Source organism: Diadema antillarum, unplaced genomic scaffold, assembly GCF_040938485.1.
Source record: "Diadema antillarum isolate AM-2024a unplaced genomic scaffold, OU_Dant_1.0 seq00001497_RagTag, whole genome shotgun sequence".
Classification (NCBI taxonomy): Eukaryota; Metazoa; Echinodermata; class Echinoidea; order Diadematoida; family Diadematidae; genus Diadema; species Diadema antillarum.
Genome location: NW_027272234.1, coordinates 902,949 through 929,768, shown reverse-complemented (window position 1 = coordinate 929,768; position 26,820 = coordinate 902,949). Strand labels below are relative to the sequence as shown.

Sequence of the window (26,820 nt, the reverse complement as noted above, 5' to 3'; positions counted from 1 at the left end):
ACTGCTCCACAGTAAGGTTTATACCCCTCAAAGCCGCGCACATCTTGCCAAGATGATTTTGATAATAATCGCGAATGTTCACGTAGACAGTGCCTTGATAAATTTTCACTACAACAAAGCGTTTTGAACCCAAGTGAAAGGGAATGGCTCCTTCCTCGAAAGTAAATGGTGACGTCACTGACTTTCCAGCATATCCACTCGTGGAGGAATTCTACAAAAAAAAATAACAATGAAACGAATAGAAATAACTAAAACGTAGGATCATTTGAAACGTAGACTCATAATAATACAGTATGTCCCTACGGCACTGTAATTAAGTGATAGACGTGATAAACTATACTTAATTTGTATTTTAATTTTGTGACAATCAACTTTTCTAAAATCATCTGTGTTAAACATATCCATCGAAAAAACGATAATGTACTCACCATTGATGCCGAACTGTCACCGTCCTCATTTCGTCCCTTGGAAACACCAGCAACACCCCCCTCATCATTCACATAGGCACTGGCATCAGAATAACTGTAAGAGGCCATTTTCTCAGTTAACTCAAAGTGCTACACGTTCAAGACAAAGATCGCAATACTGATTTTACCTGTAGAATGATCGATGTTGTTCATGTTCACTCTTTATAAATGTATCAGAGCTCATCACAATCGGCTTATTTTGCATTGTTTTCCTCTATTTTTAACAGCTTCGAGGTTATATTTTTACCATAAGTTTTCTGACCTCAGCAGTGCACTTTTCGCTCACTCTTGCATATTAGCCCTCTTCTATCAGACAACTCCTTCCTCTTCGAGGACATATTTTTACTATCGGTTTTCTGACCTCATCAGAGTATTTTTCGCTCACTCTTGCATATTAGCCCTCTTCTATCAAACATCTCCTTCCTCTCCTATTGTACAACTACGTCCTCTTCAATGTCATATTTTTACTCTAAGTTTTCTGACCTTATCAGAGTACACTTCGTACCCTCACATGTCTTAATTACCCTAGTACCTCTCACAGTTATGGCTTTATCCCGTCAAAACAAATGTTCATCGACACAGCCTCCATACTACATGTCATATTCTGTTTCACTCGCTGTCTGATATGCCCATCGATCATCAGAGTATACACTTCGTACCCTCGCATTTCACAGTAGACTTCGTCCATTCATGATATACTGTTTCACTCGCTGTCTGCTCTGACCGTCGGTCATCAGAGTACACTTCGTACCCTCGCATTTCACAGTAGACTTCGTCCATTCATGATATACTGTTTCACTGGCTGTCTGCTCTGACCATCGGTCACTGTCTGATATGTCCGGCGCTCATCAGTGTACACTTCGTACCCGCACATTTCTTCCTCACAGTGCTCTCGTTCCTCCAGCAGCTCTACGGGCTTTATCCCGTCAAAACAAATTTTTATCAACTCAGCATCAATACTATAAATTTATCGATACATTCATAATTTTCTTTTTCTCACTTTCTGATTTGCCCGCTCCTCCCTATTTTCAAGGCTACATTATTACTATAAGCTCTCTGACCTCTCCAAAGTACGTGACCTGATTTTCAACAAAATACATAGCGATACTATTTTTATATTTATTACTCTCATTTTTTCCCATTTTCTCGGAAAAATCAAGGTCGAATTATTACTATCTAGACGAGCTATACTACTTACATGTATAAAATGTAAAGAAATGACTCATTATGGTCCAGGACTCACAAAAGTAAAATTCTTTACTATTACCTGAAGGCATATATATGATCCCTCATGTGCCTCCATCACGTAATAAAGATGTTCATTATATCAAATTTGATTCCTCATAATTGCCAATAAGACAAAATATAAGAAATCATAAAATACATCAGTCATGTCATGATAAGCACTATAAACAAGATCAACTATTGAGTACATGATGTAAACAATTAAAATGGTGTATTGAAACCAAACTAAATCAGGTACATGTACCCCTACATGTATTTGATAGAAGGGGAATGTGACAGAAAGATTGTGGAGAGAAGGTTCTGAGTACTATACCAGTATCGAAAAAAAAATGCCTTGGTAGAGTTGTTTGAGAGAAAGAGGAGAGACATGTACTATTCACTCCAGTCAGACGGAAAGGAGAAAACTAGCTGAAAAACATATAAATATATATATACAATATCTTAGGAATGATGAACTTTGGCAAAACATGAAAGTCCCATTGGCTTCCAATATCATAAAGAATATTTCGAATCAACATTTTTTGATTTTTTTTTTTTTTTTTTTTCAGGAAAAATGCCGTAATGTTTGCTGTGACAGCGTTGAGGGCAGCAAGACTCGAACTCGAGTTTACACCATGCATTATGCGGAAAATACGTGCGTCCTATATCTAACCCCACACGTGTAAATTAGTGCTGGCCCCTGGCGTGATGTAAGATGACTATTAAATGACGGCAGAGTAAAGCAGAGATAAAAGAGTAAAATTGTTATAAATACCAAGGAAAGGAAGAGCTGATACTTCTCCGCAGCAGAATGGAAGTATCTAACCTAACGAGGATTTTTTCGCTCATGAAGCTGAGAAGTTACCCTGCCAGAGACATCTCGTCTAGCTTGAGAGAGCCTTCCGCAGCGACCTCACTGCAGCTACGATGCCTCTTCACGACCATCACCCACCGCGAAGGTCCGGCTGAACGGCCTGCCGTAACTCGGTGCAGTGGTGCCGCTGTAACACCGAGGATGGGATTGCTGCGTATTCAACGTTTGGAGTGTAATGCGGGAAGTATTGGTAAGACAATCCTGAAAACTTGTTCTATACTAGTATGGTGTATATGTACAAGGACATATCTGTTCACGTATATAGAAATAAAACAGACCTAGAAAAAGAGAAGGTGATCATGATCCGAGAGGATACTCGGATCACCTAAAAAGAAAGAAAGAAAAAAAAAAAAGCCGAGTACAACTTACATTACAAGACTGGACCCCCAAGATGGAGAGGGGCGCTGCAAGGCCAAGTTACACCCATTTTTGATCATTAACGTTAGAAATAAAGAGTTCTCATCAATCACGTTGTGTCTTTTGTACTTTTTTTTTTTCGTTTAAGAAAGGTACCTCCGCCAAGAAAGAAGATTGTGTTTTCATCGGCATTTTGTTTGATTGTGTGTTACTGTGTTAGTTTCCTTTTTTTTATTTGACTGTGCAAAGTAACTGAGAAAATTGTGAATGGATTTGGATGAAACTTGGTCTTTTGATACACAACTCTCTATCCCAATCAATGTTGAGAATGACACAAGGAACGGATTATGAAATGTTAATAGTGATCTGGGAATAAATGGATCTTATGAGGGATTTTCAATATTTTGGGTAGGTAGAGTCAAAGCACTTTGGAGTTCAAGCGGTGCATTTTTTAGGTTTCCATTCGCGCACTAAAATGCTTGCTTCACTTGGGCGAGGCACCACTCAGTTTGAAGCTACTAACTGCAAACTTGATAAGCCAGTTGAGTAACAAAAGGCTTCTATTTCTAGAAATAGTTCTTCATTGAGAAATTTGGTGATTTTCAGCATGCGTACATCTTCATGAGTGAAAAATCACTCATCTACACATGTATTTAGAGAAGAAGATCAGTGATGGAAAAAATGAGCTGCTTGATGGAGGTCTGCACTCTCAGAGTGTTTCTCTTAGCTCTTGTGTTCAATAGAAATCTCTGCTTGTAGATAATTTCTTGTTATGTCAACTGCATTTTGATTGTCAGGTACGCAGTCACGAGGACTGGCATCCAAGGCGCACATGAAGTATGCCAAGAAGAAGAAAGGTAAGGCCTCTTTGTCTGTACTATAATATTTAAATACACACATTTTGTACACTGTATTTTACATGGTAGTTTGTTCAATAGACAAAACAGACAGGAAAGGACAATGACATGAGCCCTCCATGCTCTTGCAATTCAGCTTAGCACACTTAGCAGTTTCTTGTAACTAGTGTAAAAAAACCTGTAGCATACATAGAACACTGGAAGGGAGAACAAAGTCTTCGATTACTAAAGGTGACTCTTATAACAAGGTTCCTGGGACTGGCATCTTACTGTCATTATATCAAAATTTTGACAGACCCAAACAAATGAAGTACATGCTATATTAATTAAAAGGTTTGTACTGTTTGATTATGGATTATTATTTTTGGCCCTGAATCTTTACTCTGTTATTCCATAATAACTGTGTGTATCATAAGGTGAGTGTACTACTGTAGTAACTGTTACAACTTCAGTTTGTTGCAGGGGTGGAGCCAAATTGATAGGGTAGAGTGGAGATTTGTACCCACAGAGCACCCAGGTCCCAGTTGACTAAATGGGCATGGGCCAAAGAAATTTGAGCATTTTCACCCTCTCACACCCATTCACTCCCACAAATACATGCAAGGACAGTCATGGGCAGAGCAGTCTGCTTATTTTTGAGAAGGGCAGCCATGCAGGTTTTTCTGTCTAAGGTGCTTGCAGTTGAACCTGGACTCGCATGAGTGGCCAAAAAGAAAAAGAAAAAAAAAAGTTTGCTTGGAGAAAAACTTCACTTTTATGGAAGTGCATGCCTACTTGCCAAAATTGCTTTAGAGAGAATACGAAAGATACACTGTCTTTTGGTTATTATTGTGGATGGCCTACAATATGTCTGCATGTCTGGAAAGGAATTTGGCAGTCCCACACATGCATTGACAGTACTGACAAATTCATGTTCTACAAATTTTATGTCATGCTTACATGCGGCTTGGGATGTGTTTCAAATTTCTTGTGAGATTCATTTCGGTGGACTATGATTGATAATTTCTCATTGCTCATTGCAATAAGCTGCCCAAATACACACAGGAAAATGGATGCCCACCCCCAGTGGTCTGCCCCAGGTGACTGGCAATACGCTAGTTTTGCAAACAGCATCAACTTTGTACATTGTTCGTCACTAAGAACAAGATTTCTCATTGACTTATTTCCACCGTTCTGCATCATTACCAAAGCAGATGTGTGCATTCATGTTGTTGATGTGTTTTCTGTGCAACACAAATTTGTTGCCCTCAGCACCGACTGATCGCTTCCTTGGCCTGGACCCATCTCAGCCACGACTGGGATTTGAGAAAGTGAAAGCACTTGAAGAGTAAGTCTGAATGGACATTTTAGCTGTTTTGTTTTGGTGTGTTGTTGTTCTTTTTTCTTTTAGTGTGCCATTGATTTGACATTGTGTGGATTGGATTTGTTCTTTATAGCAGCAGCAACAACAACAACAACAACAACAAAACAAACAATCAATCAGTTCAATATTTCAATACTCAAGACACTACAAGTTGTCTTTTGATTTGATTTGATTTGTTCTTTGTTCATGACCAAAATCAGTACCGCACTCAAATGGGTCAATCATAGGAGATTGCCATTTGACTAGAGATAGATGTGATTTGATTTGATGTGCTATGTCTATGGCATGAATGATCAATTATGGCAGTTTGCCCACCAAGTACTGACAAGCACAATCACCTTCAGATAGATGATTGAAACTTGTAAACAGCAATGATTCATGAGGTGCCCAGTTGGATAAACTGCACATATAATACATCAGAACATTAACAGTTTTAGGTAATTTTGCACCCTTTAAATGGAAATTAAAATGTGAGTTTTTAAAATGTTATTGAATATTTTGTGTATCCTGTATTATCATTATTATTGTTATTGTTACAGTGACTGAGATGGTTAGAAACCAACTTGAATTAAAAAACAAAACAAAACAGAGACCTTGAATAGATCAAGATGCAGTGTTTGTCAATAAAGGATTGAAAGAACGGGTTAGCATTTATGATTCAAATGTCTTTCCATATATATGAATGTTTACCATGTAGTAACTTGTTACCATCTTACATTGTACTTCATCAGGTGTACTTCGGTGATAAAAGGATGTTTTTTTGTTTGTTTTTCTTTCCTTGTTGTTCATCCTTCAGTGCTGACGAAAATGTGAAGAAGATTTTCAGCCTTGAGTTTGGCAAAGGAGTAAGTACACATCATTTCTGTAGAGAATGCAGACCATAGATTGATGATTGAACCCATGAAAACATGGGAATTATTTAAAATTCGAAGAGTGGCTTGTTGTTTCATGTAGATTACACTTGATGGTGCATAAATTAATATAACTCTATAATGTATTTAACAGTTTATCAGTGTTGAGCCATCACAATGAAAAATACTTTTTTTTTAAATTGATTGTAAGTGATAATTTGAGGTTTTTGTATTTATGGCTGAGCTAACTCAACTTCCAGGCTAAAAGAAAAGAAAAGAGGAAAAATTCAGTTGAGTTATTTCTGGAGATAATGTTATCAATTCTCACATTTTGTCATGCCTGTTTGACAAAGCAATTGAAAAAAAAACCAACAACAACAAAAACTTACATACCCCCCCCCCCCTGCACTTTTCAGATGATGAATAGAAATACTGATTATTGCTGTGATAAGCTTGATTTATGGAGAGTACTTCTGCATTTGTGCAACAACAGGTGGATCTCCATAGGATGAGGCGAAAGCTATCTGAGGACAAGCTGCGTCACAACCCGGATGCCAGAGATGATCTTGGCGTCAAAAGTGAGTTTGCGTCACCTGAACCATTTCTGCATTGATCAAAATCTGCTGTGGTTAATTTGCTTTAATATTAAATGTGACCGTGCACTTCAAAATGAACAGAAAGTCGCACACACTGTTGCGTGAGGACTGAAAATAAGTGAAATGGGTCAACCTAGCCAAACTTGACTTTTTCATATTTTCTGAAAGAGCGGGTCTTCTTTTACATTATGCTAAAATTTGGTATCATAAAACGGGCGGGAAAGTGTGTTTTTTTAGCAGTTTATCTCGAACATTTTTGGTAGAATAGTGTGATAAGGTGTGACTTTAGAATCCCTTTTTCATTTCTGAAAAAAACCTTGTCCACACTCTTCACTTTCAACTCTAATAACTTTTGAAAGGATAGCGCTACTGCTTTGAAAGTTGGCATTAATTATGGAAAGAATGTGTTAATGAGGCATGCTTAATTTCAGTTTAATCTGATAATCCCTTCGTTGTTGTTACTCTGGTGGTTTACTTCCTGTCTTTTGTCCCATTCATCCCACAGCCAGCATGGTTTGGTAAAGATTAAGCGCTTGAAAAGACACTGTACTTTAGAGCCTCTTTTCTCAGTTCACACTTTTCCTGAGTTTGTGCTTTCTTTCCAATATCTAGATAGGTTAGGAGAGTCCATTTGATTTGAGTTATACATCATTTTAAAGCTTAAAGTCTGCTCTTTCAGAATATGGTCTTAACTAAAAATTCATGTCTGGCGACTTTTTGTTTGTTTTGAGGTGCAGGGTCACAAATGCATTTAATTGGAATGAAAGCACGACTTTGACATTTAAGCATACATGCGTAATATGTGTGTGCACAACTTTATGTTTTAATGATTTTAAGAAACAGACATCTTTACAAGTTTATTGTAAGGAGCATTTTAAAGCAATTATAGAGCTGTTAGTTGAGACTAGACTTTTTCTTTCACTACTTAATGTTCGTGCCGTCATAATTCTTCTTCACTTCATTCTAATCCTTTTGCTTGAAAACTCTTGAAATGGTTCAGGTTGATGGGATATAAAAAAGAATTAAAAAAAAGAGAGAGAACATAACTCACAAGCAGAACAGAGAAAATTCATTTATTTTTTAAAGATCACACTACATGTAAAATTATCGAACTAATAAGTTTCACATGTTTTAACAGACATTATATGCAAATTAGATGAGGCAATATATAAGTAGTTTTGATATCGAATCATTTTATTGTAAGTAATTTACCTTGTAGATACCTCGTCTCCCTTCTGGACATTATCATCACCAAGTTACTACATCCCTGTTGTATAACGCTTTGATATCTTTATTTGATATTCTACAGGAATGTCGGGGGGGGGGGTGGGCAGGAGGAGGTGGGGCTTTGGTGGAGTAGGATAGAAAATTAAGTTCTCGTAGCATTGCTTCTGTCTCATATTATTTCTCTTTATCCTTTCAGTGCTGGAGACTATGGACGGTGTGTACAATGCCACGGGAGTAAAGCACACAAAGGCTTAACTGCACTTCTCTTTTTCTCTTTTCTTTTATTCTCCACACGACAGTTGCGACCATCACGGAGCACATCCGCGCTCTTGCACCACATGTGGAGGCAAACAAGAAGGTGTGGTATTTGAAACCCTTAACACCTAAAGGAAGTATATCTGTTGCTTACCTTTGGGCAAATTATGTTACATTATCATCTTTATAGGATGTTTTAGCCGCGTATTCAAAATGCATATTGTCTGCTCAATTTTTACTTTCAATATGAGAGCATAATGAAATATTGAACAAAACGCATGGGCCAACGCGGTAAGTCCCCATAGGATACTGTTGTTACTGGCCGTTCAAGAATACACCATATTTTGTCTCGTGTGTTGCGCGAGCGCTTGCTGAGTGCGCAAGCGCCTGCTACTAGTACACAATTTGTTTTTTTACTATTCTCAAGCCCGCAAACATCTTGCTTGCTGCATACACAGTTTTAGGGGCTTCCCTTTTCAGCGCTGGGACGTGACTGCTGAGTCAACTTCAAAGACGAGAAGAAGTAGGCCTACGGTATTTTTGTGCAGTTTATGCTTTCTCTGCATGATTGTAGATGATAATAATTATATTGGATGGCATTAATTCATGGAATACCAGGGAATATCGCACTCTTTAGGGCCAATATTCCCTGGTATCCCATTCATAGCCATCCAATATGATATAAGTATCCCTGTCAGTGCCATCCAACATAACATAATTATGGACTGCCATGAAACCGATACTGTTCACCAGCTTGTGCACAACTTGTTTGGTTTTATGTTGTCAAACACTTGGAAATAAATTGCTGCGCTATATCATTAGCATTAGGAAATCCGTGCAAACTTGCCCTGGCTGCAAAGTGCGCAAGTTCACTCAAATGTCTGTGGAAAAGTGTCTCTCAGTCCACCAGAAAGACCATGATTATGCAACAGTCCTGAATAAGGAGGATTAGTTGCATGTTATTTCTGTTAATGGGCAATAATATTCTAGTTTCCAGATATCTTTGAGGATCAATTTAAAAGACAAACAACAACAACAAACAAAAACTTCAGCATACATACCATTTCGGGAACAATGCATGGCAAGGGTGAAAGGTGATTCACAGTTTTTGGCAACGAGTCCCACACAATACACTTCAGTGTTTGCTTTATCAAAAAAAAAAGTTCTTGATGAGGCAAAGACAACTTCTTTGTTAGCAATATTGTCTTAATCAAAAATTCCCTTTCAGCCCTGCCAGTTATTACAAAGAAGAAAGATTTACGTACAGCTATATCTTTTCTTCAATTCAGATTAAAATAGTACAAATCCTAACCATGGTGTATTATAATATTATGGATCAATTTGCAAGAGCTCTTTGTTGCCTAATATTCCTCAGCTGCAGGTTGTAGTTTTGTGTACCTGTTGCTGGTCCAACCACCAGCATGACTAAATGCAGCACTTATTTTGTTGCTTAAATATTAGAAAATTAAATGAAAAACATTGAAATTTAATTTGTATTTTATGAGTAATGGGAGGATAGAGAATTCAGCCATTGGCTGCGCATTAGCCATTGGCTGAATTTGCGTAATATGAGAGGCCGTTCCGCGCGCAATCGCCATCTTTAAAAGCTGATGACTACTGTGAAAAAATATTTCGAGATAAAATAGATCTTGTATAAGCCACATTTAAGGCTGTTCAGAGTAAGGGAGGGAGCGGAGGGTGCTGAATTCTCTATCCTCCCATTACTCATAAAATACAAATTAAATTTCAATGTTTTTCATTTAATTTTCTATTTTATCTCGTAATGTACGGTAGAGAATTCAGCCATTGGCTGCGCATTAGCCATTGGCTGAATTTGCGTAATATGAGACTTCAAAGATTTTCACAGTAGTCATTTTTCACAGAAATATATTGTCAGAGAAAGTTTTTGGGCAACTTTACCTATGTTTACAGGACTGAATCTTGTCCCTTCCTAGAGGTCTGTTGTCCCAGAACTGCTTGTCCAAAAGATGTTGCCTGGGATGCCGGTTTCAGGTAAAAATTCCTGAACGTGGATTCATTTTTCCACCCAGCATGCTTGAGAATGTCTGCTATTGGAAAATGATTCCTCTTGGCAGATGAGGTTGCCGCCGATCTCGTTGAATGTGCTTTGAAGAGATCGGTGTCGATACCTGATGCTCTCAACACAGTTTTTATCCATCGAGCGATGGTTTGCTTTGATGCCTTCCCATGGGGTTGCTTGTAGGTGACAAATAGTGCATTCACCTCCTTCCTCAATGTGCGTGTTCTGTTAATGTATTCTTTAACATAGTGTACAACACAGAGTTTCTTATCCTCGGGAAAGGCTTTCAGTGTTACTTTCACTCCCACATTCCCAGGTTGACTCTGCTTTATCAAATCAGCCACTGCTATTTCCACACAATCTTTGGACGCCTTCACATTGTCAAGGGTTAGGTATGAAAGTGTTTGCACTCTTTGGGCAGAAGTCAACGCTAGTAAAAAACATACTTTGTGTGTCAGTTGACACAGCGAAATCTTATGAGCTGGAGTTACTTGTCTGAGGTAGCTCAGCACCTTGCCCACATCCCATATGAAGCTGTATCGCGGAGTGGGTGGTCGGAGATTAAAAATGCCCCTGAAGTACCGGCAAATCCAAGGATGTGTAGAAATGGTGTATTTCTCGTCCCGTAGAAGAACAACTGATGCTAGTGCGCTCCTTGATGTATTCAAGGTGCTGTAGCTTGCTCCATTTTTGTACATAGAATTAAAAAACGCAAACAAATTTCCCACCTTCGTATGGGTCCAACATAAGTGACGCTCATGACAAAACCTTTGCCACTTCCTAATATACACCATATACTGCTCCTTGGTGGATTTCCTCCAAGACGCTGCCATTATATCAGCAGTCTCCTCCGTCAGTCCTTGAGCTATGAAATGTTTGCTCCAACCCTGCAACATAAGAGGGAGAGATGTGTAAGTGGATGGGGTCTACCTGTAATGGGTTGGGTTAACAACTGGTGTTTTCGCAATACCCAGGGCTCCTCCAATAGCATGTTACGTAGTACGGTATACCAGGGCTGTGTTGGCCAATTTGGCACTATCAAAATTCCCCTAGCGCCATCTTGTCTGATTTTTTGGAGACACTTTGCAACCAAGCTAAATGGGGGAAACGCATAAAATACTAGGGGTCCCCAGTCAATAGTGAATGCGTCTACTGCCCATGCCCCTGGATCTGGTCTCCAGGAGACGTATGTTGGGAGCTGGGCATTCAGTCTGGTGGCAAAAAGGTCTACGTCTAGTAACCCATACCTCTGCACTATCTCATTGAATATTGTCTTGTCTAGCATCCATTCTATATTGTCATTGAATTTCCTTGACATCGTATCAGCTTCTGTGTTCTTAGAGCCTGCTAAGTGAGATGCTGTTATCCAAATTTGTCGTCTACTGCACCAATCCCAAATTTGCAACGCCATTTCGTTACATGCTTCAGACTTGACGCCGCCCATGTTATTCAAGTATGTCACCGCTGTGGTGTTGTCTAATCTCAACAGTATATGTGCATCTCTGACATTTGAACAGAAGCTTTTGAGTCCCAAACCGGCTGCTAGCATTTCCAGATAGTTTATTTCATTACCTGCTGCTCTTGCTAATTCTTGAGCATTCCATCTACCCCCTGTCTTGGATTGCAGGTCTGTGGCACCCCAACCTTGTCCACTAGCATCTGTTCTTATTTCTTTTGATACTTTCCCTGGGTACAGGGGTTTAGACACGAGATGTGCATGGGATGACCACCAAACTAGTTCCGCCTTGGCTCTATTTGATAGGCTCATATGTCTATCGAAATGTCCTTTCTGTTTTCTCAGGGCTCTGATTTTTTCCCTTTCCAGCTGCCTGTAATGCAAGGGGCCGTACTGAGATGCTGGTAAGGCAGCCACAATCTTCCCAATGACTTTAGCTACCTCCCGGATACTAGGTTTGTTATTAGCAAGTAAGGATCGACATGCATCTTGAATGTCATTGCTTTTACTGGCTGGGAGGGTGATTCTCATTTCAGATGTATTTAAATGGAAACCCAGAAATTCAATCTCACGGGATGGTTCAAGTACCGATTTCTCTGAGTGAATAATGAACCCTAGACTAGTCAAAAGGTCAGTGGTGGCTTGCACTGCTGAGTGAGTGTCTGCTTTATTGTTCCCAATTATCAGTGTGTCGTCCAAGTACGACAAAACTGTGTGCCCCTGTTGTCTTAGTAAGGCAAGCACTGGTTTCAGTATTTTGGTGAACAGTCTTGGGGCGGAAGATAAGCCATTTGGCAAAGCTTTGAACTGCCACAATTGGTTTCTCCATACGAAGCGGAAATATTTACGAGAGTCTAAGTGAATGGGAATTGTGTAGTATGCATCACGGAGGTCTACTGAAGCCATATAACACCCTTTTGAGAGGAGTAGAATACCAGATTGAATATTATCCATTTTAAAGTGTTGGTACTGAACACTTTTGTTGAGTTCGGACAGGTCAAGAATTAATCGAACTCCTCCGTTCTTTTTTGGTCTCGTGAAAACCTCTGAAATAAATTCCCCTTCTTCATGGGCACATTTTTCAATGACCTGTTTTTCTTCCAGAACAAGAATCTCATGGTCAATCTTGGCTGTTTCTTCAGCATTCCGCTTGTAAGAACGCAGAGGTTTTTCTCGAGAAGGGGGAAATTTTTTTGGGTCAAATTCTATTGTATAGCCTTGAACTGCTTGAATAATGTGTGAGTCTCTCGTGATATTTTCCCAAGCAGGGAAAAATGGCTTCAGACGACCTCCGACGACAGCTGGTGTTGTAACTAGATCGTTATCTATGTTGTGTTCATAGTCACCTACCTGTTCTATTTCCTCCCCTGGCTTTGGCTCTGCCTGTGGTAGGTTGGCTGCTTGTTGCCACCCTCCCTTGCTGCTGTCGGTGTGTAAGTGTGAGGAGGATCTCGAGGTCTCCCCCTCCAAGCCTTCCCTAAAAAAGGCTGTGCAGATGAACCGGCCATGGGGTTGGAATGTGATGTTCGGCGGTCATAACCCCTCCCCAACGGGCGGGTGAACCCAGTCGACGTGTATTGACGGCAAGATGTCACATCCGGTTTCTTGTACGGCTGGAACCGTGATTGCTCTCGTGTGAAGCGTGATTTCATCATGCCTGACATTGTTTTCCTTTGTTCTTGGATCTCTTTCACTTGACGCCCCAGGTCATCTCCAAACAAGTACTTTGTCACTTTGTGAGAGGGCTTGCACAGGTGGTGGAAATTTGAGTTCATGTCAGGCTTTATGCTGTCCTTTCTCATGCAGTTGAGGGAGAAGTTTGCATCGCAGAGAAAAGCCATAGCATCCTGCTGAGCTTCAGACAAAGTTGCTGGAAGGGTACGAGCAAACGCGTTTATCCCTTTCAAGAGGGATGATTGGATCATTTGTAGTTTCAGATCCCTGTGTCTCGTCCCCGTCGAGATGTTCTCCCAGATAGTGCTGTTCACTTTAGGGGTTTCTAGACATGTGCAGTTAGATGGGCAGGGGTAGCGAGTTGCTGCTTCGTCGAGAGATTTCTGGTCAAGTTTTTGTCCCATCATATACACAATGGTGTCCGCGACATCCTCATCTAGTGGTTCCCCTATCCCGGACGGAGCCACGAATTTCTGAGCCATTCGTGGTATCTTGAATTCCGGCCGTTTGTCTTTATCTGCCTCCTGTAGGCCTACGTCCGAAAACAAGCTGACCGCGTCATCGCGGTTTGCCGATAGGAAATCAGCCACGCTGCAATTATCCGCCAATTCTATGACGGGTGGTGAGCTGCTTCCCCTTTGTGTGTCGCAGTCGCCATATTCACTAAAACAATCCCGCGGCGTGTTGGCATGTTGTTCTCCATGATGAGGAGTGCTCAAAGTCTCGATCATTTTTTCGAACATTGACTCGAGTTTCCCAATGCGGGACATAACCTCCGTGCTATTTTCCGCTGTAGTCACAGTCGGGTTGGGAGCGGTAGCAGCTGGTGCGGGCGGGTTCGGCTGTGCCTTCCCCGAAGCCGCGGGGCGGGATGCCTTAGGCCTCCCGCCGCTAGACAGAGTTTTGCCTGCAGCCTTCTTCTTTGCTGCCGGAGCTGGGCTGGCCTTAGGCTCACACAGCTCGGTATCTTTTTTGGCTTTTGCCTTCTCCGATTTGTCAGCTGGTTCATCCATGCTGAGAACGATAATCACGCTTGTAAGAGAGCATGAATTCAGTTCCGTATTTCCGCAGATTTCGATGATATTTTCCGATTTTTCGGTCAGATAAAAATCGCTTCGCGATTGAACATTGCGCTGGAACGAAGATGGCGATTGCGCGCGGAACGGCCTCTCATATTACGCAAATTCAGCCAATGGCTAATGCGCAGCCAATGGCTGAATTCTCTACCGTACATTACGAGATAAAATACTCTATATCGTCGCTGGGGTGACAAGACCTTGTATGTGCAATTTTGGTAAAAATGACTTTTTGGATTAATAGTCAAATAATAGGTTAAGTGATGTCCTGTCCAAATCCCAACTGTCTTACTCCAAAAATGAAGCCACCACGGCATGTCAAAGGAAAGGCTATCCTATTCGCTATAGTGCTTTGGACACCATGTTTTTTGGCTCTCCTGAACAGTTGACATTTTGCAGATACGAGGTCTTGTCGCCCCTGCGACGATATACTTTTATCCGAGTAAACTTTACCATATAATGGCATTTTACTGCAGGTGTGTACCAAGCCAGTAATAGTTTTCCATTCTACCAGTTTGGTCGAAAAGTGTTGAACTATTTCAGACATTGATCAAAAACTGACATGAATGCTCAGCAGAACTCTTGTCAGGTGTCCTGTTTCTTGTTCAGAAGACATATTCAAAGTGTCGAGAAGATTTGCCCCAAAGTAATGACATAGATATCAAATGTGGGACATGCTGAATGTGTCATATATTTTGTTTCTAATTTTGTGACTTTCGGGAGATGATTGATATTGCAATATCGACAGCTCACAAAGATACTGCCCATGTAATTAAGATTTGCTGTCCTTACGGTGGGAAGTTGATAAGTTTTCATCGAGAATAGCTATGATACCCATTTCCCATTCCATCTCTGTGGTTGTTGATCGCAAATCCAAACACTTATGCAGTAGTCTTCCAAGTCCCCGTTTCACTGCATGTTTTTTACATGTGTGTAATGTAGGGCTTTTACGGTATTCACTAGTGCCAAATGGCTGCCATGTGCTCCTCTGTATACTATTTTATCTTCCCTCATTTTATCTCACCCAAGTCTGATTTGTATCAGAGCGAACCAGACAACCATGCATCTGTTTCCCCAGGGAAGAAATGATGAGATGCACCCCATTCAGCTGGCAAATGTTACAAACAAATGGCCAAGGATTCTACAATCCACCATGTGCTCTTTTGTGTGCCTTCTCATAATGGTCTCATAATGATCTCCTTCGATCACCTGGGGCCTGTTGAATAATAATTTTCACCTGAGAAAAACTCAGGTTGATTTCTAACAGAGTTTTTCCTGTGTAAAGTCAGTGGCGGAATCATACTAGCCCGAGTTTTCAGTTCTTACCATGCAGAGTTTTTCTCAGGTTAAATTTTGAATGCAACAGGCCGCAGGTATGTTGCTCTTTCCTTCATGATTTCTGTACTCTTGTCAGCTGCCTTTTCAATGCACTGGATTGCAGTTGTTGCCACTTTGTCTTTTTTGGGGAGTCATTTTTTCGCTATTGCAATCATTCATCATCTGTTGTCCGGCCTCCGTCGTGCGTCATGCATCCTGCATCCTCCGATAACTTGTCCACTTTTAGCTTCTTCCTACAAAACCACATGATGGATTTTCACCAAACTTGGCAGGTAGCGTCCCTAGGGTAATACGATCTGAATTTATTCAAATTGGCACCATGCCCCCTCCCAACATGTGGGCTGGAGGGATGAGGACCAAACCACTCAAATTAAAGAATCTTTAGATATCTTCTCTTCTGGAACCAAGAGTGACAGAGCTAAGTTAGTGCTGTGAGTATGTACATTTTAGTGAATGTTGTTTTGAGTTTTTTTCATGGAAATACCATGGATGACCTTCCTTATCTTCTTGAAAATGTAAGGTCAAATTTTCACCAAACTTGGCAGATACTATCACTTGACTTGGGTAATAAAATATTGTGTTTGTACAAAAATGGGAAAGCATTCCCCACTAGGGGGCCCTGAGGGGCACAAATTGGAGAATCATAGATTTTTTTTTATTAAACTAAAAGTGCTCTTTAAATAGAAAATGTATTAGTGAGTGTACTTTCAAGTTTGATCGTGGCAAATCTAGGGGTGATTCTCTTGGGGTGAGACCAAATTGAGTGCCAGTTTTCACATTTTGATCTCCTTTTGGAAAGTACATCATGGTCTAATCTCCTACAAACTTAGCATGCTTCTCTGAACGCCCCCAAAGCCCGCAAAGTTCGCTGTGTTGAATTAGTCTTCTTAGGTAGTCTGCAATAATGATAGGAAGGTTAGCATGTGATACTTGGTTGAGCAATAGGCAAGACCCCTTGGCCTTTAAAAAAAAAAATTCATTATTCTGGAAGCGGCTACTACCCCCTGATTCTGCTGGAGGCTTCATCTCGTCTGAAATATTTCTTCATGTCCCGTTAGGAGACTGAAAAAAATTTAATCTCCCTGATGCAGAAATTATTTCAATTCATTTCAATAATTTATTTATACATGATACAAAGAGGTACAGCGTACATGTGTCAATTCGACTTTCATCCACCTGGGAAGGACAGATCATTGAACACAATATGCACCAGTGGTATTATAGTGAAAAAAGGAGCAATGCACACATTGCTATATTTGTAATAAAAAAGAAGTAATCGATGGAAAAGAGTGGTCCACTAAAAAGCTAAGCTTGTAGGACATGGAGCATTCAAAAGAAAACAAATAGCAACACTAATACACCAATATGATGTATCTAATGTTAAATTCATCTATGTATCATTGTACATTAATTAGGTGATTGATATTTATATGATGCTGATAATACAAGCATACTATCAACAACAGTACTTGTTTTAGAATGCAAATATGATATATTCCACATACTAAGAACCTTGCTATAGGATTGGTCAGGAGCTGATCACGTGATAAAGCGTAGTTTTGCTCATCACATCACCTGAGAAGAAAAGTTTGTTACACTCTCGTTACCCTCGGCGATCTGAATGTGGTACGCTATCTTTCCTCAGCTGCGCTTCGGAAAGATAGCTACATCCAGATCACCTCTGACGTGATAGTTTGTCCCATCACCTTCACTAACGTTGATTATTTGCTTATTATTGTAACATAGCAATGTTATGGCACAGACACTATTCATTTGGTGAAAATTTTCCCATTGAAATGCATGTGACACACAAGTTTCTCGCTGACTCCTCAGTGGAATCTCCCTGATTTCTCCCTTTTTTCTCCCTATTTTCTCCCTATTGGCAGCCCTGCTGCAGCTCTAGTGACACAGGAGAAGAAAAAGATTCCAAGAGAAAATTTTGTGTACACAGTGAACTATGGGTATTGTCTTTCACATGATATGGTCACATGATCAGAAAACTCATGATCACATGACTATGAGTGGCTCAGATCTCTTCATGGGAGATGATGTAAAGTAGTCACCTTTTTAATTTGTTGTTGCTCTATTAAAATCTGTCCATTTCTTGTTCAAATTTTCACTTACGTACCAGGTATCTCCTATTTCGATTGTTTACTATAACATACTTTTATTTGGTCTATGTTTTCAGTTTTAGGTGGGCAGAAAGGTGACACCACATTTGCTCCTGCGACAGTTGCTCCGCTCCTATTTTCTCCAAGGACTTAGGTTTAGGGTTAGGGTTGTGACAGGGTCTCAGGTTTTTGTTTAGCGTGATGTGAGGATTAGGATTAGGGTTAGGAATATCTTTACGGGTAAAATTTATGTTTGACTTTAGTATGCAAACATATCATGGGAGCAATTGTTGCAGGAGCAAATGTCATGGAACCCTCACATCAGTTTGGGGATTTTTTTTTTACTAACTAGTTTTATTCTGTTTCCAGGAATTTCCTTTCATAATTGTTCACTGTCATTAGATACGGCAGGCAGGGGAGGCTGCCTTGGAGTCAACAACACAGTCAGGTGGTTTGGCCATCTGCCTGTCTCACACACATAATATTACATTGTATACAGCCACACACACAGACCAAATTCAAGGTGAAGCTGGTATAGTATGATCTTTCGAGTGCTTGGAGAGACGATCCTACAGATGGATGGATGTAATTAAAATGTGTGTGGAAGGTTATTGTGAGAAGAAACACTGTACCTTTAGTTGCGTCCAGCAGTGCAAAACACCACATGTGCCAGCTGCACATCGTGAAAAGTCAGAGGGCAGTGTTGTTTTGACAATGTACTCTTTTATATGCATTCTCAATAACAATGACATGTACTACAACAAAAAAGTTAGAAAGAAAGATTGTTTCATAACTTGCACATAGCACCTTTAAAATCATATAACTGCTGAGATTGTGTAAGACCACACCGGAAACAAATAGTAATGGTAAAAAAAATAAATAAAAATGAATAAAATCTCATAACAAGTAGTACTAGCTGTAAGGCGCTCTGTGACTCATAGCTTTTTAACAGTGACAAAACAACAACCAAGTTGGTGTCCAAAATAGGGCATTATTTTTTATTTTTACTCTAATATGTACCATAGTAGAGAAAATCGTTGACATTTGGCCAAATTTTATCTGTACTTCCTCTTCCATACTTTTGATTGCTTTCAAAAACACTAACAACAACAACAAAACACACAGGTGTATATGTAACAATGGATATCTGACATTTCTAATCTTCTGTCTAAAATTGCTCTAAATTGCTCCAGTAGAGGAAAAATACACAATTATGCTCCTGCCCGAATTATCAGCAGGGCCTACTGAGTGTACGTAAAGATTATAATTAAAGAATGCTATTTGTGTTTGTGCTTGTGTATATAAGGGCAGGATATAGAAAAGCCTGAACAGGTGAGAAACTGTACCACTTTACATGACCTCATTGTGAAATGTGTATTCTTTACCAATGTGAACAACCTTTCCCATTTGGTGTCCATTTGCTATAACCTTATGCAAGGAGGTTACTCCTCCCTGCCTAAAGCCAGGAAATTTGATTTATGCATGGAATTGAGATATAAAGTAATCCTGTGAGGGGAAACGTTATGAATATAATTATGCCCAGATTATGATTTGAACTAGGTCAAGATTTACCGTGCCCAGGCATTGGTATCAGTGACAGTGATAAACTAAACTAAAACAAAACAAAACAAAACAAAACAAAACAAAACAAAACAAAACAAAACAAAACAAAACAAAACAAAACAAAACAAAACAAAACAAAACAAAACAAAACAAAACAAAACAAAACAAAGCAAAACAAAATAGGCAAATTATACTGTTGTGCATCATGTTAGCAAATTCATATGTTTCTTCAGGCACTGAATAATGGATGAAATACAATATGGTGAATAACTGATTTGAAATGTGACTCTAAAAACGGGAATAAAATTGTATTTTTGTTTCGTTGCCAGCTCAAAGCCATCCAAGTTATATTTAGTACCAAATCTATCACATCTGAATAAGCTTGTGAAGATTTTTTTTTTTTTTTTTAAATCAGGCAAGGAATAAGAAAATAAATGCAGCTTTGTGGAATCTTGCATTTACTGGATGACGTCAGTCAAGTATAAAACAAGCTGTGAACAATATTTCATAAATGTTGTACCAGGGAGGTGTTGTAGATGAAGGAGGAACTTGTGCTCTCCTTTGAAGTCATGCTCCTAACGCCAAAAAGTGTATGTGTTTAACAATAGATGGTACCCAGGTGCTTTGACAGAAGAGAGCATTCAGTAATCAGGACTAAAGTGCTCTTGCAGCAGAAAAGACTTCCCCCTGCAGCAGTTTGCTCTCTCTTTCAATGTGCTGGCAACAATCAATGTGTTAGGAGCAGCGAATCAAAATGCATTTTATAAATTGAACATTTAACAGCAAAATGTAGGAAAGTGTGCTGGAACATGCTGAGCAGAGTACTTTAGTTGAAAGATCAAATATGCCAGATTAAAAGACAGTATGGCATGAGAAAATGCATGCCTTATGGAAAGTATGTTAACAAGGTATTAAAGGGACTGTACAGTAGTGGTTGAGCTGGGAATTCATGTTTTGAACATTCCTATTAAAGTGAGATGATGAAAAGCCTCTTATGAAATATGAAAGAGCATGTGATTTTAAGAAGGATTCAACGTTTATTTGATGAAAATTGGTTTTCAAATGGCTGAGATATCCAAAAAAGTATTAATAATAAAAGGCGACATGCCCCAACTTTATTAGTATCTCTTTGTTTCACCTTGCTTTTGGATATCTCAGCCATTTCAAAACCGATTTTCATCGAATAAACTTTTGATACCCCTTGGAATTGCATGCTCTTTGACATCTCATAGAGTGGTTTCTGAATATTTCACAAAACTTTAAAAGCTAAATCTTCACCTTGACCAGAACTGTACACACCCTTTAAGTTCGTTTCATTTTTGGTTTGTGCATTATGAGGAGAGCAGAAATACATGTGAACGATCTGTAATTCTTTCCTAAACTGTTCTACTTCATTCAAAATTTTATGTTAAAGTACAGTTTGTAATCAAATGAAATGTGAGACTTTTATTCAGCTCCAAATTTTGTCTTGGAGCTGGAGCGGCACCAAATTTGACTTCAAAGCAAAGAGGAATGGTAGACATCCCATTGTAATGCTGTAGAACCCAAAGATATTTTTGCATGAACTTCAGAGAGTTGCCACCCTATATCCATATCACCTCCCTGGTTTTTCCTTCTTTTTTTGGTCATGGAGATAATTTGCTTTCCCAGAAATGAATTTGTGTGTCCAGAAATGTTGCTTTTTTTATATGATGTGTTATTTGAAAGCTACAAAATCGAGTGCCAGGGGGGAAAAAAAATCAAAATATCATTCATTCTGAGCACAAAAGTTATCGAGAGTTGTCCACAACTTTCCATCAAGTTGATTATCACTCTGGAATGTTGACCTTTAACTCAATGTGCTGCCTTCGTCACTCTGAAGTGTTGACCTTTAACTGTATAGCCCTTTTTACACTTGTGTTTCTTAACCTTATACTTTCTTTGACCCAGGAGTATCGTTAATCCCGTAACAATTTTTTCAGCTTTTTACACTTGCCAATAAATCCCATACTGAGATCTTGTCCCGGGCTAAAGAGAAAACTGACCTTTTTTACGTTCGTATAATTAGTCCAGTACTTTGTGTGGTTCGGGCTTCGTCTCTGTCGCTTAGCCCCGGATTATTTCTTCATTCTGTTTACACTGGCTTGCTTGGCACCAAAATTGCGGGGTTAGCACCGCAATTGCTGTGCTAATCCTGCTTTTTTGCAGGGCCAGATAGTATGGGATTATCGGTGGGGCTAGCCCACTTTGGCAAAAACAAGTGTAAACAGAAAGTGGGCTAGGAAAGTCCAATACCAACGGTGGGGCTAAGGCCCCCCCCCTTAGCCCCACCGTTGGTCCGGGACTAAGTAAAAATTTGCAAGTGTAAAAAGCCTTTGTGTGTCACAGTGTAAACCCCCTGTTTGTACATTCTGAGACTTGAATGTATGAGACCTCTGGAAAGTATTCGTTTTGTTTTGTTTTGTTTTTATTGGGGGAAAAAGACATTCAGTCTTGACATCTCTTCAAGACAAAATGTGTTGCTTCCCCAAAATTCCCCTCCCCCTAAACATACACACACAAAAAAAAAACAACAACAACCCACCACAATAATGATATTTGAATTAAATGCATATAATATGGAGAAAAATGGGATGTTCAACAAAAGAGGCAGTTATCAAACCCACCAAGACACTTTTACTTTGAAAAGGGGCATGTACATGTAGGTACAAGTATCAACAGGTGGTTGCCCTGCCAAACCTGGCAGATTCATTTCTTTGAAAGTCTGTAAGTGATTCATGTGAAGTGGAAGACATGTTTTTTTCCTTCTTTTGACATGTCAGATGCATACTGCCTTTTTTTCTTTTCAAGAGTGGTAGATAGGGAGCTGCTATGATCATAGCATGTTCTCCCCCCCCCCCAAAAAAAAAAAAAAAAAAACAACCAAACAAACAAACAAAAAACTAAAAAAACAAACAAATAGCAAACTTCCCAAGGGTTCAGCAATTCCAAAGAAAAGTGGCACACTGGTTGATCTTGACTTGAGATATTGATGAGCAAGATACAGATTTTGAGGAATAACAGAAACGACTTTGCCCGAATAATAGAATTTCATCATCAGAAGGGGGGGGGGATGGATGGATGGGGAATTTGTGGATAAAACTATCAATTAAGATGGTTTGTCATTTAAAAGTCCACTGGCATGCATCATAGTCACGAAACATTAATGGGTATTTTAAGTTGTAATAGAAACAGCATATCAGCTCTTGGGACCTATTGTGGAATGGGGTTACAGACTATCAGCGATAATATTTCATTTCATTCTTTAGTCAGTTGTCAAACCTGATTACAGAAGAACTTGAAATGAGGCACCAACGAATATCCTGCTCCTCTCCTTGCATTTCAAAAGCAAACATTTTATAATGTATTCAGTAGGTATTTAAAGATAAATATTGTAATGTTTCTATCACAAGGTTGGAAAAAGATAGAATGGTGCGCTAATGATGAAAAAGTGCAACACATTGATAATGATACATATGCCAGATAAGATTATAGACATATTGTTACCTTGTTGCACTCTTTGATTCTTACAGGATAGTGCTATTAGTGGAAAGAATTCAAAATTGCTGCTTTATGCATGTTCTTGAATGAGGTAAGCACTATTTGGGCACCCGTCCCGCTTCATCATGAATACAACTATCATCTACATGTATCCGTAATACCGTGGAAATACATAATTTTTACATTTCCCGGCAGCATTTTTACATTTCTCGGCAAAACTGAACATTTTTCCATCTCCCGGCGAGACGTTTTTACATTCCCCGTTCATGCAATTTTCGAGAATTTTACATTTCCCGGCAATACGTTTTTACGTTCTATGGCACATATCCAGCGTTCTGCCATTTACTAGTACAGTATCTTACTGCCTGATGAATATTCATGATGAAGCGGGACGAGTGCCCAAATAGTGCTTACCTGCCAAAGAATCCAGTGAATGACATTCATTTTGAAGCATTATTTGACTCATGAAGTCAGGAAAGTTAGGGCCCATTTCACCAGTGATGATGATGAGAATCAGGTCAGAAGTGTTGTATAGTCCCAGGTGAGGAAGAGTGCGTCACGGCCTTGTACCCACTTTGCCTCCTTCTAGGCTGATGCTGAAGATAGCGGAAGTTTATGAAGGCTGAGAGTTTGCAATCCTTGGATGAATACAGTCAGTCCATGACGCTGTCCCACCATCCCTCTTTTCCCTTGTCTGGACAATGGCTCAATTCCTTTGTGAGTAGAGCATACGTTGAGCGTGTCCTCAGAAGTGATTCGTAGGTCTCAGAGCTGTTGGGAAGAGGAAAGTGAAGAGTCTGATGGATTGTTAGGGTCGTTATCTTTTGTTATCATCTGTGAGCCTTTGTTGGTGGGATGCAGTGATTTTAAAATATCCTTTAATACCATTCCTCTCTATCTCTCTATCTTTCTCTTGCTCTCTCACTCTCTCCCTCTCTTTCTTTTCATCAGGATTTATTGAGGACATATTCACTTGAAGTAGAGTCTCCCTCCGCCCTACTTTCTTAGTTAAGAGCAAAGGTCATATGCGTGATTTCTTTGAAAGTAGGGCAGTGTTTTCCCCCCATACTTTGGGCTCCCAATCTGAGACTTTTGCTTGTAACCTTTAGGTCCTGCCATGCTGTCAGTGGGTTTGTTTTCTTTTTATGCCTTCGCCACGAAATGTTGCTGGAGGCGTTATGTTTTGGGGTTGTCTGTCTGTCCGTCCATCCGTCCTTCTGTCTGTCTTTCTGTGCATATTACAATATATGGATAGCATAACTTAAAAAAAAACATTTGAGGTGCTGTACCCTCATGAAACTCAGCATAATGTATGTGCAAGTGGATGAAGTTGAAGATTATTTGAAGAATTGTGGGCCATGGGGTCAAAGGTCAAGGGTCAAAGGTCAAGTGAAAGTGCTCAAATTCCCAAATACTTGGCTGCTCTCTTAACCCTAACTAGGCCGGGGGGGGGGGGGGGGGGGGGGGGGGGGCCTCTGAGGCCCCCCCTTGACGTTCCGTGCGATGTATCGCAATAGCAAAAAGCTATCGCCGTGACGTTTCATGACTTTTTTCTTTCGAGTCTCCCACATCTTTTGACACCAAATTTGCGACGCCCGGGCACGCGGTTCCGAAGTTACGCATAAATATATACATGCATGTCAGACCAAAAATTGCTCGAAAACGTGAATTCGTGTACAATTTCAATGCAAACTGTGCTTACAGGCAAATTTCATAAAAGCATGATTATTTTGGTGTTTTATTGATTAAAATCAATGAATAACATATTTTCTTGTTCAGAGCGATGTCGCGGACAAATTTCATCGAAAAAACAATGAAAACATAAAGTCAAAAAAACAAAGAAATACATAAGAAATTCAAAAAACAATAAAATACATAAGAATTTTTTCTGATATCACAATTTTTTTTCATTACATTTGCTAAGGACACTAAAAAGAATATTTACACAAAGAATGTGCCTGTTTTGAGCTTTATTTTGTGATTTATACCAAATAGTCTGATTTCATGCATCATTATGCATAAATTAGCATAATTTAGCATAAATGATAATTTTTTTGAAAAATTAACTTCATGGTATTTTAGATGACATCATAGGCAATGTGTGTGCCAATTTTTGTCGCGATCGCGCGGTCGACGGCCGAGATCTGGAGGCCCCCCCCCCGGCTCTATCAACTACCTAAATAGCCCGGCCTAGTTAGGGTTAAACAATTCAGCCATCCATCCAAATGAAATGAGGTTCAAGGACAAATTTGTCATTTCAATATTTTGCCAGTCATGTGAAACTGTCGTGTCACATTGTCAAGATGTGCTCTATAGACATACCTGTTGGGAGAACCATGCCATATGGCAGAGGCAACCAGTTGCCATAGTGACATTTCTAATTTCAGCTCAAGGCTCAAGTGAGCTATTGCATTCGTTCTTCATCCGGCGTCCTTCGTGCATTGTGCGTCGTGCCCAATTCCTTCTTTCCTGTCTTCCCTGATTAAAGTTTGCCTGTCTGTGCAAGTTTCCCCCATTTTATGTATGAATGCATAGAACACCAAATCAATAAGTGATTTTGATGGAACAATGTAAGTTTTATGACTTCCTGTCAGAATATCCTTGTTTGTGAGTACTGCCACATCCTCCTGAAACTGTAGATTGGATTTTTCTCTCTTTTTCAGGATTCTGTCAACAAGGTGAAGCTGCTTAATGCTATTGACAGGCGGCGCAAGATGCTGAAGTACTTGCGGAAGCAGAACTACGACCGCTTTCAGCAGGTGCTGGAGGAGCTGAACCTCTCCTGGTCGCCACCGCCGGAGTACTACCGGCGACAGACCCGGCGGGCCACGGAGAAGCGTGCCGTGGTGCAGGAGGCATACAAGAAGCGGAAGGCAGCCCTGGAGGAGTTTGAGGTGCACTGGAGGGTGGAGAAGCTCCTGGAGATTGCTCACCTGAAGGAGGATCTTGGCAAAGAGCTGACGGAAGAGGAGCGAGAGGTCCTGGAGAAGAGTCGCGAGGGGGACCCAAACTGAGGAGCCGCAATCTTGTCCATTCTTTGTTCACTCTCGTCTCCGAATCTATAACAGAGGACCCTGTGTGTGGTCAGGGGATTTCCCTGCCAGTTCCTGTGTGTGAATGCTCCGAGGCGAAAGCTTCCCATGTCCAAGCAATGTGTTTGGGTTACAAGACATTATATCTTAGGAGAGGAAACAATATTTGCAGTGGTGTACATCACACACAGATGCAATAACTATATTCCCTCTAGCCTTGTAGATTTTTTTTTGCTGGGGTCAAAGCTGACCAGCCTGTGATGTACAAGTGTATTATCAACCAGCCATCCATAGTTGTCCTCACACAGTTTTTTTTTTTTTTTTTTTTTTTTTTTTGGGGGGGGGGGGGGAGGGGAGAGGGACACGTGTAAACAGTCAGCTGTGGAAAGGCAGAAACCTTCCCAGGATTATGGTGATTGACTTGAAGACAACTGTGAATGTAAGGATGGATTAAGCTGTGGATTGTTACCTCAATCCAGCTGGAGTCTGGAGATCATGCATCATAGGAGCACACAGTCAAAGGCATTGACAGCTGGTTTATAGGTCCTGTTTACCTTTGGAACAGTGATTTAACAAATGTTCAAGATATCACTCCTGATGCATATGTGTAGTTCAGTTATATTACAAAACTTCCTACCATATAAAATTTTTGCAAGAAAGCCTAAAATATATAGGAGATATCTTTATTTTTCTCATTAAACCGTAACTGTAGACGGTTCAGTCTGGAAACATTTTTATTTTAACTTTGTTCACATTTTGCATATTTAACAATACTTAACATCAATTATATTGGTTCAAAGTTTCACATTGGGTGGTTCTATCCCTAACTCCCATTTTAGAATTATTTTGAAAACACTAACGCTGGGTTTTTGTTTCATCTGCAAATCACAAATTATGCCTTTAAGGTATTATATATGTGCAATCCAAACTGTGGTCCTA

General features: G+C 39.9%; 3 protein-coding genes across 3 annotated transcripts; 1 reads left to right on the top strand and 2 right to left on the bottom strand.

The window, feature by feature from the left end:
• Positions 1 to 2,538: 2,538 nt before the first annotated feature.
• On the top strand, positions 2,539 to 26,081 carry LOC139710088 (small ribosomal subunit protein uS15m-like). Its single transcript, XM_071622031.1, has 7 exons — positions 2,539 to 2,755; positions 3,720 to 3,779; positions 5,031 to 5,106; positions 5,939 to 5,987; positions 6,487 to 6,571; positions 8,116 to 8,174; positions 25,513 to 26,081. The coding sequence occupies exons 1-7, from the start codon at positions 2,539 to 2,541 to the stop codon at positions 25,861 to 25,863; spliced, it is 897 nt and encodes a 298-aa protein (XP_071478132.1). The 3' UTR covers positions 25,864 to 26,081.
• Positions 9,604 to 11,330, bottom strand: LOC139710096 (uncharacterized). Its single transcript, XM_071622036.1, has one exon. The coding sequence runs from the start codon at positions 11,006 to 11,008 to the stop codon at positions 9,998 to 10,000; it is 1,011 nt and encodes a 336-aa protein (XP_071478137.1). The 5' UTR covers positions 11,009 to 11,330; the 3' UTR covers positions 9,604 to 9,997.
• LOC139710095 (uncharacterized) lies at positions 10,864 to 14,280 on the bottom strand. The gene is made up of 2 exons (XM_071622035.1): positions 12,919 to 14,280; positions 10,864 to 10,999 (listed from the first exon to the last, which is right to left on the bottom strand). The coding sequence occupies exon 1, from the start codon at positions 14,253 to 14,255 to the stop codon at positions 12,924 to 12,926; it is 1,332 nt and encodes a 443-aa protein (XP_071478136.1). The 5' UTR covers positions 14,256 to 14,280; the 3' UTR covers positions 10,864 to 10,999; positions 12,919 to 12,923.
• Positions 26,082 to 26,820: the final 739 nt, after the last annotated feature.

What these genes read in the sequence shown, in the direction of transcription:
- LOC139710088 (XM_071622031.1), top strand. Translation starts at nt 2,539, where the DNA reads ATGAAGCTGAGAAGTTACCCTGCCAGAGACATCTCGTCTAGCTTGAGA. An exon ending in GTATGCCAAGAAGAAGAAAG is followed by an intron (nt 3,780 to 5,030) that starts GTAAGGCCTCTT and finishes TGTTGCCCTCAG; the next exon opens with CACCGACTGATCGCTTCCTT. An exon ending in AGATGATCTTGGCGTCAAAA is followed by an intron (nt 6,572 to 8,115) that starts GTGAGTTTGCGT and finishes TCCACACGACAG; the next exon opens with TTGCGACCATCACGGAGCAC.
- LOC139710096 (XM_071622036.1), bottom strand. Translation starts at nt 11,008, where the DNA reads ATGTTGCAGGGTTGGAGCAAACATTTCATAGCTCAAGGACTGACGGAG.
- LOC139710095 (XM_071622035.1), bottom strand. Translation starts at nt 14,255, where the DNA reads ATGGATGAACCAGCTGACAAATCGGAGAAGGCAAAAGCCAAAAAAGAT.